At 36.9% G+C, this 17,288-nt stretch overlaps 2 protein-coding genes across 2 annotated transcripts; one reads left to right on the forward strand and one right to left on the reverse strand.

The window, feature by feature from the left end:
* Positions 1–134: 134 nt before the first annotated feature.
* Positions 135–14,037, reverse strand: ercc8 (excision repair cross-complementation group 8). Its single transcript, XM_017723344.2, has 12 exons — positions 13,659–14,037; positions 12,587–12,682; positions 12,246–12,347; positions 11,136–11,259; positions 10,576–10,657; positions 7,751–7,819; positions 7,372–7,438; positions 6,576–6,679; positions 5,788–5,912; positions 3,351–3,548; positions 2,767–2,862; positions 135–1,115 (listed from the first exon to the last, which is right to left on the reverse strand). Exons 1-12 carry the CDS (start codon positions 13,733–13,735, stop codon positions 1,053–1,055), a joined length of 1,203 nt encoding a protein of 400 aa, XP_017578833.1. The 5' UTR covers positions 13,736–14,037; the 3' UTR covers positions 135–1,052.
* Positions 14,038–14,144: 107 nt separating this feature from the next.
* On the forward strand, positions 14,145–17,262 carry ndufaf2 (NADH:ubiquinone oxidoreductase complex assembly factor 2). Its single transcript, XM_017723364.2, has 4 exons — positions 14,145–14,347; positions 14,985–15,074; positions 16,183–16,223; positions 16,434–17,262. The coding sequence occupies exons 1-4, from the start codon at positions 14,233–14,235 to the stop codon at positions 16,671–16,673; spliced, it is 486 nt and encodes a 161-aa protein (XP_017578853.1). The 5' UTR covers positions 14,145–14,232; the 3' UTR covers positions 16,674–17,262.
* The last annotated feature ends 26 nt before the right edge of the window (positions 17,263–17,288 follow it).

Below are 17,288 nucleotides of genomic sequence, written 5' to 3' on the forward strand. Positions count from 1 at the left end.
CGACTGTGATTGGCCAAGTGTCAACTCAAGCAAAAGTTCTTTGTTTTGCATGGAACTGAAGTAACACGGTCTTTAAACACACTTTCCTTTCTTGCTCGTAACTGCTACGTTTAGAAACAGTTGGACACAGAGTATTCATCACAATAAAAAATCCATTTATTGGCAGTGAAAAAAATCATTATCAGCATCTATGCACACCATCCAAATCTCTCACTTGCGTTATGCCTTGAAAAACTTATGACTTTTGCCTTTGACCTATTTGGACCATAAGTCATACTAGAGGTGTGGTCATCACACCTGGCCACATCATGCAAATGAAGGAGAAAAATGAGACCCAGTTTCTGACAGCACACATATGGCAGTCACAATCATTTTCAGGTAGAGTAGAAATTCCCAAATCTACTCACACAGATACAGTGGTACTAAAACTATTTGGACATTTGTGCCATACATAAAACTGTATAACTCATATTGTGCAACAAAATGTCACACCAACTGTTATCCATTTTAAATCTGCCATTTCAAGACTGTAATTCTCTCTCAAAAGGCAGTTACAGAATGTTATATTTTTGTGTTTTATGTTTGTGATGTTGTTTGCAGACGTCTGCTGGTTTGCATCCAACATTGGATTTGTACTCTTCTGAGTTCATGATGTCATCAGTTAACACAAGTTTTGATTAATTTTTGGGGCCACTGTAGACTGCCCTGTTTAGTTCCAACCCTAATCTAACACGCCTGACCCACACTAAGTATATTAAGTAGCATCTATTAAATCCTGTTTCACTAGACAGGGTCATTGATGTAGAGGTATGCAAAAAGGAATATGTATAACAAAACATGTTACATTGGCAAAAAAAAACAAAAAAAAAAAAAACACAGGCTTGTAAACAAAAGTGGACACAGAGATGTTTGGCATGATACAATAATACAGTACATTCAGTTGTGGTATAACAGAGTCTTTGAGGCTGGTTCCCCTCTGAAAGAAAGCTCCAGCATATTGCACTGTAGTGTGACTGTTCAGTATTGCAATATTCAAACTGTGATTAGCTCATTTAATCTTCATCGCTGCTCCAGGCATCTTCGAAAGCAGGATTAACCGAAGTTTGGGCCCCACCCTGTGAAGAAATGCCATTAGTCTGATACTCCACATTCAAGTACTCCAAAACCACCAATGTATGTCTTATTAATAGCATTATCCAAAAGATGTAGGATAATAGTTAAACAGTATGTATGATACAGTATGTGTGATTTCAGTACGTGGCTGATTTTTTTTTTTTTTTTTTTTTTTTTTTAGCACAACAGGTATAGCTGGATCTGCTGGATTGCTTCAGTGATCTTAACTCTACGCCTGATGAACAGAAAGGAAAAGTGACCTGTGAAGTATGCACCGCGACAACCGGTTTATCTGCAGGTGCCCCCCTGTGCGTCATGACTACCAGCTATACTCTGAATCTGATCTGAACTCTTCTTTTCACCTACGTTCTTACAGTGACATGCACAGCATTGTGAAAAATATAACAAGCTTTTATTTATTTAGTTTAATATCCCATTCCAGAAATAAACAGCTGATTCTTGTCTCAAGCTAACTTTTTTTTGGTAAAGAAAAAAAAATTTACTGTTATGTTTTTTGAGAGTTAAAAGCCAAAATTAAAATGCAGCCATACAACTACTAATTGTAGTCCCTCACTCTCGATTTTGTCTTGTTTCTGGATTCTCCAGGCCCGCTGCCACAGTGGGGGCAAAAGACTCAACAAGGTTGTCATGCCCCCTCAGTTTTGGACAAACTGATTTTAAACATTAGTGTAGTTTACTTTCACCGTTACACACTAGATTATTATTTCCAAAGACTTTTATCATCAGTGGTCAGGTACTTTAGTTACGTATTGATATAGACCTCATCAAATCTTTATTGTTGGTTTGCTTAAATATCTTTGTGGATGGACCACTTGATTTAACCGCACATGCAAGTACAGTCTATGTTCAGCTCGAGGAACTAACCTGCACAGTTGCAAAGTATGTTTTACTCAAATTATCACTGCCCCATCAGAATTTTACATGCCCCCATTCAATGTGTCTCAGTGCTGGCTCTGAGAGGCTCTCGAGGGAATTGTAACTTTTCACTTTGATGCTGCTTTTCTTAGTTTGCAGCCCATTATTTATCCACAGGTCTTCTGAAAGTCCTATCCAGCATAGTCTACTGAAATTGCTTTAGATATCACTTTAAAAGCCATTCAAAAGCAAATGCTTTGCTTCAGTTGGGAACTTTCTCAAAGAGAAAAGTCTGTTGGTCTTAATCTTAGTCTAAAGCAGTCCATAAGGTAAAGAAAGTGCTAAATAATTGTCTAGAGTCTTTCTCCAAACAGAAAGCAAAATGTAATTTTTGCTGCGTGATCCCTGACTAATTCATACTAGTCAAATAGGACATCGTTAAATTTTTTTACACCTTGCTGGATTTACATGTTTAAGCAAAATATTGGCTTGAATCATTAGCTGTCAAAGTGAATCAAATCAGTAATGACAAGGTCGTATTCAGAACATTTTGACTTCACCCAAGAGGCAAGGTATGTTTCAGTTAATCTGTTGTCTTTTTAAAGGCTAGCATCCTCTGCCACTAGAGAGTTCATCTTATCTACAAGATAAATATGCAGCAGGAATCAATAGGTGTTTGCACCCAACCTAGAAGCCACCTCTAACTCTACAATACATGACTGTCTCACAGGTTTGAGATCCCTAGGGGTTTGGTTCTTTGTCTGCAAGCCATCCTACCTTTACAGAGCCAGCCCCCTCATCCTCAGTGTCGGGATGACGTAGCACAGGCACCCATGCCAAGATGTTACAGTCCTTCCCACCACTGTAGAGCTCCTGAGGACCATGCACACAAGAGACATAGCAGTATAATGAGCAAGTGTTTTCTCTGGTTCGCGTTTGGTTACAGTGTCTTTGTACAGTGTAATCCCTGGAGACGAGTTGCTAATGTGTGTTCCTGGATAAAATTTTATTTCATGGGAAAAGGCAAAAAAAAAAAATAGTAGGCATTGATACAGAGTTGAAGTTCAGCCCAACAGACTCTGTTACCTGATATTCAATACAGCAAACAAACAAAGAGGTAGCAGGTGTTTAAAGCGATTTAAGAAACCATTACACTACACTTCCCTGTTCCTTGCTCTTAACAATGATTGGACTGTCACCAGCACACTGTAACATCTTTTTAAAAGTGTAAGTAATTTAAGTACTGCGCCTTTAAATGCACAGGACCTTTACATAAACAATATTTAAATAGAACATTCAGTGTGCCTACTGTAATACAAAAAATAATTGCCCATCTATTCACTCAGAAATGCTCCTGTTACCTGATAGTCTGGGTGGAACTCACAGCAGTCCACATTATTGTAATGTCCCCTCAGCATGGTGACCAGTTCACCGGTGTGAAGGCCATACATGGCCACAGAGCTGCCACATGGCACAAAGACAAACTCTGGGCTGCAGCCTCTTGACACAGTGAACTTCACACCTTTCCGGCTCTCGTTAACCACCTTCCCATAGTTTACCTGACAAAAATAATCGTGAGACATTTCTGAAGGTTAATGAGTTGAAAAAACACAAACAAACTAGTAGAACCAAAGTTCACAAGTAACCAGCATCAAACAACAATGACTCACAATCCTCCTGCTGCCCAACACTACTGTAGATATTAAGTTTGTGATAGTAATGATAAATCATCATTTAATCATTTTCATAATTTTTCTTCATTCAAATTGTATTAAAAAATTCAAGAGAATGCTGAACTGTGAATCCAGTATCATGAATCAAATCGTGGGCTGAACGTGTTTTTACACTCTTATGAATTAACATGAGATATTAGATTATAGCATGTAGAAGAGCAAATGTGAAATGTGATAGTGAGTTTCAGTGCCTTTTCTTCTTAACAGTGTAAAGTCTGAAGTAGGGAGTATAGAGCAGGGAGACCTGATGTACAGCACTGTGAAAAAGTATTTGCACTCAATTTCTTTTATTTTTGCCTATTTGTCACACTTAATTGTTTCATGGTTTTCAAACAAAATTTTATATAGGACAAAAGAAAAGGACTTTCTGAAGGAATAAGAGTCATTCATCATTAATTGGTCCCATGTAAAAAAATAAAAATAAAAAATATCTGTTATGCAATCAACCAATTAACCTAATTTAAATGTTAAGTGGGATCAATTCAATTGGACACACAGAGGCTTGACTACTGCCAGCTCTGTTGAATATAAACACTGCTTAAATAGAACCTTTTCAGCAATGTGAAGAAGGCTAAAAATGTCTTAACAAACAGAACACTATGCTGCAATCATAAGTAATTCATAAAAGATAAGATGTCAGTACATTCAGGAAGTCACAAAAGAAGCAAGATACACATTTATGGAACTGCAGGTGTTGCTTGGCTCAGATTAGGATCAGCGTTCATAATTCCATCATTAGACAGAGCCTGGAAAATATGGTAGCCCTAAGAGAGAGGCAAGGTGAAACCCACTGTTTACTAATAGAAACACAATGGCTTGTTTTACATTTGCCAAAAAACACTTTGATAGACCCCAAGCCTTTTTGCAATAATGCTTTGAGGCCTGCTGAGTCAAACTTGGAACTTTATGGAAGACAGGGGTCCCATTACATGTGACATGGAGCTAAAACAGCATTCCATAATAAGAACACCATTCCGATAGTCAGCTGTGGTGGTAGTGTTTTGGTGATGTTTACTGTTTCAGGGCCTGGCTGAATTGCTATAAATGACAGAACCATGAATTCTGCTCACTAACAGAAAATACTTCACAAGAATGTTGGGTCATTGGTTTATAATCTGAAACTCTAGTGCAATTGTGTTATGCAGCAAGACAACAATCCAAAGCACAAAAGCCCACCTGAGAATGGCTCAAAAGAAACAAAATTAAGAGTGGCCTAGTCAAAGTCCTGACTTGAACTGCATCAAGATGCTATGTTAGGGCCTTAAACAGGCAGTTTAAGCTCAAAAGCCCTCAAATGTTACTGAATTAAAGCTATTCTGCAAAGAACAGTGGGACAAAATTCCTCCACAGGGATGTGAAAGACCAGCTATTAAGCTCAGGTGGCAATTCAGACAAGGAACTGCCACCTGACAGCTTTGGATTGTTGTCTTGCTGCATAACACAATTGCACTAGAGCTTCATATTAAAAGCCGATGACCCAACACTCTTGTGAAGTATTTTCTGTTAGTGAACAGAATTCATGGTTCTGTATTGCAAAATGTTTTTATCATTTAAACTGTGTTTTGGTTTCCTTGTGTTCTCCTTCTCTTGTATTAAATTTTTGTATATTACATTTAGTGTGACAATTATGCAAAAACATAGAAAATTAGGACTTGGCAAGTACTTGTTCCATGGCACTGTACGCATTAACATTTTAGTGTTAGGCCAACTCTACATCATCTTAGTTATTCTAAGACATTTCATAAATGTGTTCAACTTGAATATCTTCTTCATATTTTTCTGTCACAAGGAGCCACACAGAATTCTTCAGATGCCATCTCAGCTGACAGAAGAATGACAGACTCTCTCTCCCTTAAAGACAATGACCTTTGCGAGAGAAGTGAAGCAACAACACTTCTTTTTTATGAACTTCAAATTCAGACTCTGACAGAATGTTTACAAAAGTCCAAAAGAGAAAAGCTTTGTGCCTCAAGTTCAGCCAGAGGTCTCCTGGTTCGGAGTAGAACAATTTGTGTAGCAAAGCACAATTTGATTGTACCTACAGTGCTCATGTTTTGCTGCCTACCAGTGTATTCTCGCCAGTGGCGCTGTTCCACAGCCTCATGCGGTCGTCCGTGCCTGCGGTGAGGAGATAAAGGCCGTCATCGGTGAAGCACAGGCCATTGACACGTCCATCATGGGCTGTGTTCACTGAGAAGAGAGGTGAGAGTCACAAAAAGAATATAAACATCTATTAAAGCAAAGCTATGAAATTAAAAATTCTAGTATACAGCCAATCAGAACAGCATTCATTCACACGCAATCACGCATCAGGCAAAACTTTGAATACTCCAAGTCATTTCCTTCTGTCTCCACTCAGTTCTGCTTAATGTTGGGAACATGTATTATGCAATAACAATAACAGCACACTTAACAAAACAAAAGAACAAGAATTAAGATCACTACATTTATATTTCATTAATGGATCATCCTGAATCTTTTGTGAGCATAAAATGCTACCTGAGTAACGACCTGACAAGCACCCAAGCATCACAGCAGCTTGTTATTATTTCTACAGCAGGTTTATGAGGTTCTTGTCAAATATGTAAAACAGGTACCATACTGTTTTTTTTCAGCTGACACATTTGCCCTGACATGGTCCATGACTGACGGGTCAAACATGTTTCTGTGCACAAGTTCTGCTCATATTATCAAAAACAGCAGGCCCTGGAAAAAGGTTGGAAAATCTTAACTGGTCAACCTTTAACTACAGTTAAGTACTAAAAAAATCACTGCAGCGAGGCTCATATGAAAACTCTATGGTACAGTACATGTAGTTAACTAATCCATCACAGCTATTGTGACTGGACCTACCTGATTCAGAAGAGGCCTTAGACTTGTCGCCGTTGTGCTGGTCTAAAGTAAAGAGGCTTCCAGAGGCCCGTCGCACATCCCATACACGCACCCTGCTATCAGTACTGAGACACAGAGACACAAGGCACAAACTAATTTACCCACAATCCTTGTTTAATACATCATCATTAATTACGTTACATTATGACTATCAGTACTGATGATAATAACAATAACAACAAGTAAAAACAGAGAAATATGTGATGTCCTATTAAGTGTTTGTATTCATCTTATTTACTTAATAATTATCTTTGGACAAAAAAACTCAAACAAGTAAGTGCTGCAATCCTGTGACAGAGGATGATGCCATGTTTGCTTAATTGTTTTTCAAGCAGGTTAGACATTGTCATACTCTCAAAGGACTAATTAGCCATTTCTTTTGCTAGCAAGCAGATGAGCTCCTTAACCACTAGGTGATCTGTATATGCACTCTAATTCAGCACTTAATTTAGCATCAAAACCTTCAAACTACCCTTTTGCAGAATAAGCATGTAAAACAGATACTACAATTTAAGTTGCAATGCCAAATGTGTAAAGTCACTTTCACTGAGCATAAACCATTAAACAGTATTTTGACATACACATTACAACACAAAGCTTAGATTTGACCAATCTTTCTCACAACGTCTAGAAAATCATGTTTATAGAACACTGAGTGCTGCCACTTAGTACACTGTATTTCTTGCTGTGGGTGAGCAGTGCAAGTGTTTTTTCTTTGAACTCTTTTTTTCCTTTGTGTATGGGTGACCGGCCTTACCTAGCAGTGGCCAGGATGTGCTCATAGCGTGGGGACCACTTGACAGAAAGAACTTCCCCTCTGTGACCTGACCAGACAAATTATAACACAAACCTCCTCATAAAATTTCCAGCAAATACAGTACATTTCTTTTTTTACAACATTTTGTTTGTGAGTGATGTTACAGATGTTTGTGCTTTAAACAGAGCATCCTTAGACTACCCTCAGTAAACTGCAAGGCCTAGAAACAATGTATTTTTTGTAAAATGGGAAAAAATGAAGACACAAATATTGACAAACGCTGTGGTTAAGTAGAGTCAATTTTTGCCATTTGAAAGCATTATATGCACAAACATGATCCTACATCATGTTGTCTCCAGCCTCAGAGTGCATTACTCACCCTGAAGGATGTGAATACGGGAGCCAGACTTCAGATCACACAGCTGGACTTTAGGGTCTTTGGTACCAACTGCCAACACACAGCACAATGGAGACAATTGAGAGTCTTTAGCAGAACAAGACAATCTCAATCCTAACAGACAAAAGCCTCATAAATACTCTAAATTAACCAATCCAGTATAGATTTGTACAGCTAATTTTGCTTACATCAAATATTAACTGTAAAAAATTAAAACCTCCAAACATGAGACAAAAAGTGTGAATAATACAAATGATTTAGTGATTGTCATTGTTTTAATGATTCAGGAAGCCTTTCCTGCATTTCTGTTGGTTTTTATTTTTCCACCCAGGCACACTTACGATGTTTGATGTTTTTTCTATTGAAAATGGTCATCATTCATTTTTTAAATGACAGTTGAATAAATAATAATAACAACTATTAATTAACCAATAATAACAATAACCATTGCCCAATTAGTTAAATTGACTTGTGTTTCTGTGTACTGAAGACTGAGAGATATAAATGAAAAGAGTTAAAAATTAATTGTTTTTGCAGCAGCATATCAATAACTCATATTTTTCCAAAAAGTGAGAAAAATATTTCCAAGATATGGGCCCTTTATTTATTTCTTTATATAATTAAGTCATTTTCAGTGGAGAACATGTGCCTTCTTAAGTGTACTGAAAGTAATGCCACTTTGCTACTCTTAAGTCCTTGACTGTGGCTTTAAACCATAAGTAATCATTCAAAATACTAAAAAACAAGAGTAAAGGAACGCATATGCACAACTTCTGTATGAATGTATGAATAATTTTGTAATAACCATCTAAGTAAATTCTGAATTTACAAAAACAACTGTGTAACAACACCTACAAGAGCAGGTGGAGCACAATAAAACCTATTGTTTAAAATGCTTAGTGGCATCTCTGTTCCTGAAAAACAAACCTGCTTGTCTAGTTTGTTGGAGTTAGCAGAAATGCATTAGGGAATAAAAATGAGAAATATGAGCTAAAACACTGAGTTTACTCTAAGGCCTGATTTTATAAACAGATGGAACTCAAGGACAGTTTCGATTAATCTGTGTGTGGAAAGCCAGCATTACATATTATAATATGTAATCAGTGAATATGTCAGGAAATGCCAAAGGCTAAAAATGTTCCCCATGTGTTGCTCTGTAAAATAAAGTGACACAAGAGAAAGAGGAGTAAAAGAGTAAACGCTGTGGTATTTTCACAAGCAAATAAGGTCATATATATTAAATGACCTATGCCAAGTGGAGGTCCAGTTGGCCAGCAAAATAAAGCAAAGAAAAGAGAAGAAACAAATAAAACTATTTTTTTCTCTTTTTCTCTAAGAAAACTCTTAAAATCTTAAAATTAAACTTGAATGATATATAACATTTTAGGAATTATATTTATATAATTTTATTCTATTTATATAGAAAATTGATGGATGGATTGATGGAATTATATTTTAGTTTGTAAGATTTCATTTTTCATTGATAAGAATTCAAGCCTTTTTCCAGTTTATTGTAACTGTAATAATTTCACAAAAATGAATTAAAATTTAACTTTATATTATAATTAAAAATTAAATTGACATGACAAACTTTAATTACTCTGGCAAGCTACTTTTCCTGATAACATGAATGCAACGTACACAAGTGAAAACTGAGAAGGAGAGAAATAAAGCTACACAGGTGTTTATAACTAGCTCCTCCCGCTCTGGCATGGAGGCTGGTGGCTGAGTTCTTCTCGTATCTCTCGTACCTCTGCGGCATTCTTCCGTTCTATCTTTGATTCAGAAGTGCACAGGCTGGGTGGATCTGTGCTCCATTAGACGCATACATTTAACAGGTTCATATTCTATGCTTTCTTTCTTTTATTTATTCTTTTTTTGAGCTCTGTTCTGATTTATTGCGCTGTATTTGGCCTCATTCAAAAAGCAGACCAGGCTAAAACCCTCCTTGTAAATTCAATATGAATGGGCAGGTCTAACATGCTGTGGACTGAACAGGTAAATTCACTGGTTTTGTGACATCATAAAAACTAAGAAATAAAATAATTAATCCAAAACAAGTTTTTATTTTCCATATATGGGCTTGGGAGTGAACGGTATGTTTTGAAACTTTTAATAAGGCTTAAATTTTAATTCATTTTAATTTAAAGTCAAAAAAGCAAAAATTTGGTTTTACATTCATTTCATGTTTCTTTTTATATTACTACATCATTTTAAAGAGTGTCTCTTATAACCATCGCTATTTTGGAGAGACACAGGGTTTTGTTACATCAGAGATTAAACATATATTCTATATTTTGAATGCAGATGTAAAAAAAAAAAAACCTTAACATTAGTGCTACTAATAAAACCATATCAGTGCAGTGTAAATGCACACTATCAGTTAGCATGAAGCCTGCTCTTACTAAGCTTCTCTGTCTGTCTCTAAAGCTGAGAGTGGAAGTCATAAACTACACTCTGAAAAAAGATGGTTCTTCAAGGGTTTGTCTTTTGTAACAAGTTTGACACTATAACAATGGCAGAACCCCTTTTGGTTCTATGGAGAACCATTTTAAAAAATATTCTATATACAACACATTCTCCAATAAGTTTAGAACCATTTCACTAACAAACCATTTAAACTTAAAGTGGATCATGATTCTAAATAGAGTGATTACCTTTACTAAAGAACCCTTGAAGAACCATTTTTCAAATGTGTAGTTCATTCTTAGAAAAGCATATAATTTTTTAATATCTATCAGCCACTGGATGCTTAGCTCTGTGACAACAAGCAGACAGAAAACATAGTGAACGCTAAATAACCACACCTGCTATTAGACCATGTTTCCTGGCAATAGGTGACATATGGTGGCAGTAGACATTCCCTTCAAACTGGAACACTTCAGCTGGCTAAACAAAACATGCAGAATATTTATTAACCCTTTTTCTTTACCTAAAAAGACACATTACACTGTAAAGCGTTAATAGTAGTATTATGACAAACAAAATTACAACTGGACAGACAATGCATAAGATTCCAGAAGTGAACCCATGAATATATTTACATCTGTTCGTTGGTTACAATGCCGGTAACAAATCAAACACTAGTGGCCTCATTACGCACAGGCTGAAGATAAGAGACATCTGACACTTCTATGGCAGGCACTGTTTGAACAACAAGCCATCATCGTGATGGTAATTTAACTTGTTGAGTGGTGCCTCATTTTTAAACAAGTGCAGTATTACTGTATCAACTCTACAGAGGATTACAATGTTTCTTCAAACAATGTACTGTGTACTTTAAATGTCTATATCTATGCCTAAACTAGAACGAGTAGCATGCCAGATTAAAACAGGGGGCAGAGTTCTAAAGAGAAAAACAACAGACCTTCAAAGTTTCTGTGTCCCAAACTTTCATGGTTTTGTCAAATGAGCTGGACACAAACATGCCAGTGTCATGAGGGTACCACTGGACTGTCTCCACACTGAACTTGTGCACATAACGACTTGACCTAAATACAAACAAACAAAATGAATCATTTAATTTCCAGTCAAAACCAGACATTACTCATTTGTGTCAAAAAAGCAGAAAATATACACCCAACATAAACTAACACAGGACACTCAAAAACCACACATAATATAATTTTCAGAATTTACTGTTTTTAGACTTGATTTTAGTTTTTTGCAGGGATATTTTTCAGACTTCCAAAGTTCGGTCTTAGAAATTGGTTGCATTCTTGGTTTCTCATGTTCTGAGAAATGACCAATACAAATTTAGATTCAACAGTCCATGAAATCTTACTGCACATTTCCAGACATTCCTTTGTCAGGAGTCTAGTGCAAATGTTTTTGGGTATTTTTTGCCTTTCCTTTTCTCACCTGCAAATCCTTTTAGACCCACAGCACTTTCTTCTAACAGTGGAGGCATGAAGCTTGATATCTCCTATCTCTCAAAGATGAAAGCTTTAGGTACTGTTAATCTGATGGTAACAGTTTGGGTGGTCTACCAGCTCTTGCATGCTTGTTAGGAGTACCATTTTCTCTATAATAATTTTTGAACTCTAGTTTTGGAAATTCTTTTAGCCATGTTAGATGTACATGAGAAAAAAAAATGACAGATGTCAGTGACTCCTTTGGGAATAGCTTTTTTTGGGAGGACACTAGTAACTGGTTGGTAACTGGCTTTAACTGGTTGATGCGCAAAAGTAAAGAGTGAACTACTTAAATGCTGATAGATTTGATATTATATTAGTGTTGGTGGATTCTGTGTAATTTTCTGTTAAACATACTTAACATACTGTTAAACTGCTTGCTTTCTGACAATGAAAAGGAACGTGCTGCTTAAACAAAAGGGTGTGACTGCTGCACGGTACTGCATATTATCAATAAAACAATTCACTTCACAGCAAAAACAGTGCTATGTGCCACTTATGACTGAGGGAAATACTGGCACCTGGTGATCATTAATCAGAAGACACAAGCACAGCAGCCCTACCTGCCCACAGTACAAACTGCTTTGCATGTGTAATGTGGCTTCTTGCTGTTGTTTTCCAGGTCGTAGATCACAATTACTCCATCTGAGCCTCCTGACAACATACTACAAAATAGAAATTTGGTTACACATAGCTCTGGTCATCATGAACTTCTGCACTACATAATTGAATGTTTTTCCATGATCCCAAATGCATAACTCAACCTATTCATTTGTTATAAAAGGCTGTTGGAGTAGTAAAATTACAAAATTGTACAGTGCGAATCCATGAGAAGGAGTGAAACATCACTGGACTAGCAATACAAAATTCACTTGCAAGCAAATATTCCATGAACATGACTTACTATCTGCCTTCAATGACCTCGATGTCAATAGTGTTGATTCCATTCCCATGAATACATTCCACATCTCTGTCATGATTCAACTCCAAACTCAGCACCCTACAAGGACAACATTTCTTATGTTAGCACCATCATCAGAAAATGTTCATTCAGTCATGAAAAGTAATAACTATGTTCTTATTATGGGGACTGGCAAGTGTTTGCCTTCTATTAAAAGGACAATCCAGCCTAAAATGAGCATTTAATGAGTTATTTGTTATGTTATGTAAAATTTTGTACATCACCCCTGAGCCTCACTGGTTTGACACAGTTCAGAACACTTTCGTGTTTTTGTCCAGCAACCGTTGCTCAACAAATCCTGACTGCCAGCCACAGATCCAGAGGTTAAAAATACATCTGCTACTTAGCATTAGTTATACAGCACTAAATACATATAGTCATTTTTGTTAAAGGAATAAATCATTTCATATTCAAAATATTTCATAAGAATGGGCTTTTTCAATACAAGGGGAAATCTTCTTCTAGGCATTCTAGTGACTACTGCAGAACTGATGTAGGAAGAGCAGTAGACATGTTTACAACAGATGTAAATCTGTGTTCATTTGGCCGGGGTTGCTTTTAAGTTACATATAAAGACACGTTGCCGTGCCTGAATAAAATGCAACAAATCTAAAAATTACTAAAAAATCTCAAGTACCCAGAGACAGACGTTTTTTTATTTTGGCATTATTGATATGCACAACAATTTTGGCAAAACTTCAGTGCTTTTGTTCATAATACTGATGAGAAGTATTGTTTATTGTGGAAACATGTATTGTGCTTTTGTATTTATGATACAAGTGTATACTGTCAGGCAAAAGGCCCACTTCTGTTGCCTTTGAAAAGGAGATGGAACACTATATTGAATTAATACAGCCCTCTCTAAAAAAAAGCTATTAAAACTGTTAAAGCATGTATGCATACACTTCAGGATTTCTGTGCAGTTATGTATATCCCACTAGCAAATTTATTCATGTAGGTTATATTAGCTACTATAGTTTTATTTGCTTCAATACAAAAATGCAACAAATCTTACCTTCTTGTTGACTCTGCTCGTCTCAGGCGAACTGGCTCGTCGACACCCGTTTGTCGGGCTATAAGAAAACTCAGCATGCTGGTAAAGTTTTATATACAGCCATTTAATTCAACTTATAGCACTATTGTAGCTTTTTTGGAGAACTGGTTGGCTAATTAGCCCTAGCCAGTTGGCTAGCCAGCCTCTTGAAACGCTAACTAGATATCCCACGCCGTTTCCTGGGCCGGTGAAACTTTTGTGATGTAACGTTTCTGTTAATAATATTACTTAAAATCATAATATCTTAAATATCGCAGAGCACTAAAGCTGCTTCAGTTCTGTTAATGCATTCATTGTTTTGTAACGTCGGTGAAAGTCGCTGTCCTGTTGTTAGGTTGTTAGGTTACGTATGTCAACAGGTTTATAATCTGATTTCTGATTGGTTCGAGCGATTCCGAGAGCCAATCACATTACGGCTTCTTTTTCTGCGAAACCTTTGCGCAAAAACCTTCCCAGTGTGTGGCGCCGCCAGTAGGGCTTGAACGTGGCTAAAGTCAAAACGTTGGCATCAAAACTGCTGCTATAAATTGTTATAATGAGCCGTTTCGCCTCTCTTCTGCGGAGAACGTTTGGAGCAGTGAGAGAGCATGTCGGAACAGACCATTTTGGAAATAAATATTACTACATACCCGAGCAGAAGACATGGACGGGTAGGTTCTGCACCTTTCTAGAAACTTTGACCTATGCTAGCTAGAGTCTCCAAGCTCAGTGTTTCTCATCCCTGGTCGTGGAGATCTACTTTCCTGCCTATTTTAGTGCCTTTTCCACTTTAACACAGCCACTTTAACTGAATGATGGGCTGCTAAGGAGCTTGCTTGGATCGGGCGTGTTGGGAGCAGGGAAAACACTTCAAAGTGCAGGGCATGGGCCTGCAGGACCAGGGCTGAGAAACACACTGCCCTAGCTTGCTTTAAAGTGAAGTGTTAGACTGTGCTTTACGACTTGCTAATTATGTGCTTGTTATAAAAGCATAATATACTTATTTTCCATGGTCGGAACATTACGTCTAATCTGACAGTAACAGTGTCTAGTGATAGTAGGATTACTGCTTACTGCCCTTGACATTTCCAGTATACTGGTGAAATCAGTGCCATGGTTTAATGCCCTGCCACATAATTCAGTCAATTTTTCCAGTGTAGTCATTGATAATTGGTCGACATCTTCAATATCTGATTATTCCCTTCGTCATTTTCAATATTAGTTCTATATTTCACAAATGGCATGGCAAGACGAATGAGTACAAATTAAATGAGGTTTAATTGTGTTGTTTCTCTTGATAAATTTAAGGGCGGGTTGTTCGGGCTAGACGGTTGGTGGAAGCCTCCAATCCATCAGAGTTTGAGTACATGGAAGGACACATTCCCTCTGAATGGGATGGTAATGCATTTGGATATTCACATATAGTGTCCCTGGACAGGGATTAAGCCGGGTCCTGGACTGCATTTTCATTTTTCTATTTTCAGTGGGAAATCTCCTTTCAGAATTTTGTGTAGACTAAGACCAGGGAATCCCTCAGATTTTTCAAAAAGTCTGTATGGTTGATATGTAAACAGTCATTCAGATTTGTTTGGTTTGGTGGAAAATGCAGCGATAACCAAGAACTTAACCAAGAAACAGAATTGTTTAGAGGACCCAACGTTCAACGCCTCTAAACGCTACCCAACAGAAAGTTATTACGTGAAATTGTTACCAATATGCAGCCTTCCTAATTCCTGAGACAAGTTCTCATGTATGATTTTGATCTAAAAAGTATTTTAAAAAATCCATTCATAAAGGAAAGCACACACGGTGTGGTGAGGCAAAAAAATTCCCCAAAGAAAACGACTTTTTTCAGATTTACCACAATTTTAATATTATAAACATTGCATATAAAACATCAGATAACACATGTAGCTTCACTGGTCATTTTGATAGTAAAAAAAAAACCTAACAGAATATTTCCATACTAAATAGTATGTCAAAACTAGTATATCACTATTAGAAGTGCTTTCAGTAGCATAATCTGTAAAGTATGTGGTTTTGGATGCAGAGTATAAATTGTACAGTACACATTGTGAGTTCTGGATCGTCACCACCACAGTAAAGAAATCTGAGTCGGTAAGTTTGTCTTCAATGCATCATTTCAAAGCACTCTGAATGACATTTACATTTTGGTGGTCTCAAGTTTGCAGAAAAACTGGTGGAATTTCCCCTTAATCCTTGTCCTGGAACCTGACCCATACAGAATTTGGCTATGAATATATGTGTGTGTTTATATATATATATATATATATATATATATATATAAAACAACCATATACCTATAAAATTTAACTTCACAGGAGAAGGGAAAAATGTTCTTCACTTCTAGGTAATTTTGTAACATTTCTGGTTCATTTATGATGCAATGGTGAAATAAGGGCAGACACATGGTTTTCATATGGCTCAAATGATATGCTTTGTTAGATCTAATGTGATACAAATTTATTTGCTTTGTTTCTTGCAGCTTGGATTAGAGGTAGACGAAAGGATCCACCTACTATAGAGGTATGATTTTTTTAATTTTGTAGCACTAAAATATGCTTAAAACCTGGCATTCTAAAACGGGCATGGGTATAACGAAGGACAGTATTTTCTGTTTATTAGTACTTTATCAGGGTAACTAAACATTATACTGAAGTTCCTTATTAAATAGACAGATGATTATGACAAAGATATGCCACATTTGATTTTGATTACCTTGTTTATTCTGTGAAGGAGCTGCTAAAGAACGAATGTTACAGAGAACAAATCAAAATCAAAGCCAAGGAGGCTGAAGCAAAGGACATGGCACTGCAAGCCAAAGAGTATGAGGAGGGACTAGTTGCTCGACCTTTACAGACCCAGATCACAGGTCATGCTGCTGCCACGCAGTATGGACAACCAGATATCAGTGAGGATCCTGTTAGTACTGCCAATACGTTCCAACCTGGATCATGGGCACCGCCCAAAAAATAGGACCTTTCCGAACCTTACGGTCACTCAAGTGCAGGACTGTCACTTTGAATGGTGAGTGTATTGCTCTTTGCTGTGACTTAGAAACTGCAAACTGTCCATCACTTAATGAAAAGCTGGCTTTTAGAAAGTTCTTAAACAAGTACCAAACTCCAAGTCCTGTGTTAACATGGTCATTTTACAGCATATTATAAACTTGAAGATTAGTTACTTCCTCTGTCCATTACCTTCATTTGAATGTTTTTCATATTTCAGTAAGAAACAGGAATTAAGCTATGATTGAGAGAAGTTTGTGTTTTCTTATGTGATGCTACAACAATGGTCACCAACCCTGGTCCTGGAGATATACTTTCCTGTGAAATCTTGTTCAGCCACACCTGCTCCAGCTAGTTAACATCTTCAGAAGTTCTTGATTGGCTAAATCAGCTGCATTAGTGTAGGTAAGGAGGAGACTACATGTTAGATGTAGGTTGGAACTAAACCCTGCAGGAAAGTAGATCTCCAGGCTAAGTGACAGTAATGATTAATAGAGAAGCAAAATCAGATGTATTTGCACCTTATTTAAAAAATAAAAACTGAAATTGTTTATATACCTTGCAGTCTCAATGTTTGTCTTTA

The sequence above is a fragment of the Pygocentrus nattereri genome, chromosome 28, assembly GCF_015220715.1.
Source record: "Pygocentrus nattereri isolate fPygNat1 chromosome 28, fPygNat1.pri, whole genome shotgun sequence".
Taxonomy (NCBI): Eukaryota; Metazoa; Chordata; class Actinopteri; order Characiformes; family Serrasalmidae; genus Pygocentrus; species Pygocentrus nattereri.

Bases quoted from the DNA above. Each gene is read 5' to 3' on its own strand.
- ndufaf2 (XM_017723364.2), top strand. From the start codon at position 14,233: ATGAGCCGTTTCGCCTCTCTTCTGCGGAGAACGTTTGGAGCAGTGAGA. The intron at 14,348-14,984 runs GTAGGTTCTGCA...GATAAATTTAAG, and splicing joins CGAGCAGAAGACATGGACGG to GGCGGGTTGTTCGGGCTAGA. The intron at 16,224-16,433 runs GTATGATTTTTT...TATTCTGTGAAG, and splicing joins AGGATCCACCTACTATAGAG to GAGCTGCTAAAGAACGAATG.
- ercc8 (XM_017723344.2), bottom strand. From the start codon at position 13,735: ATGCTGAGTTTTCTTATAGCCCGACAAACGGGTGTCGACGAGCCAGTT. The intron at 11,260-12,245 runs GTAGGGCTGCTG...GTTTGTATTTAG, and splicing joins GCAGTTTGTACTGTGGGCAG to GTCAAGTCGTTATGTGCACA. The intron at 2,863-3,350 runs GTAACAGGAGCA...CATGGTCCTCAG, and splicing joins AGTTCCACCCAGACTATCAG to GAGCTCTACAGTGGTGGGAA.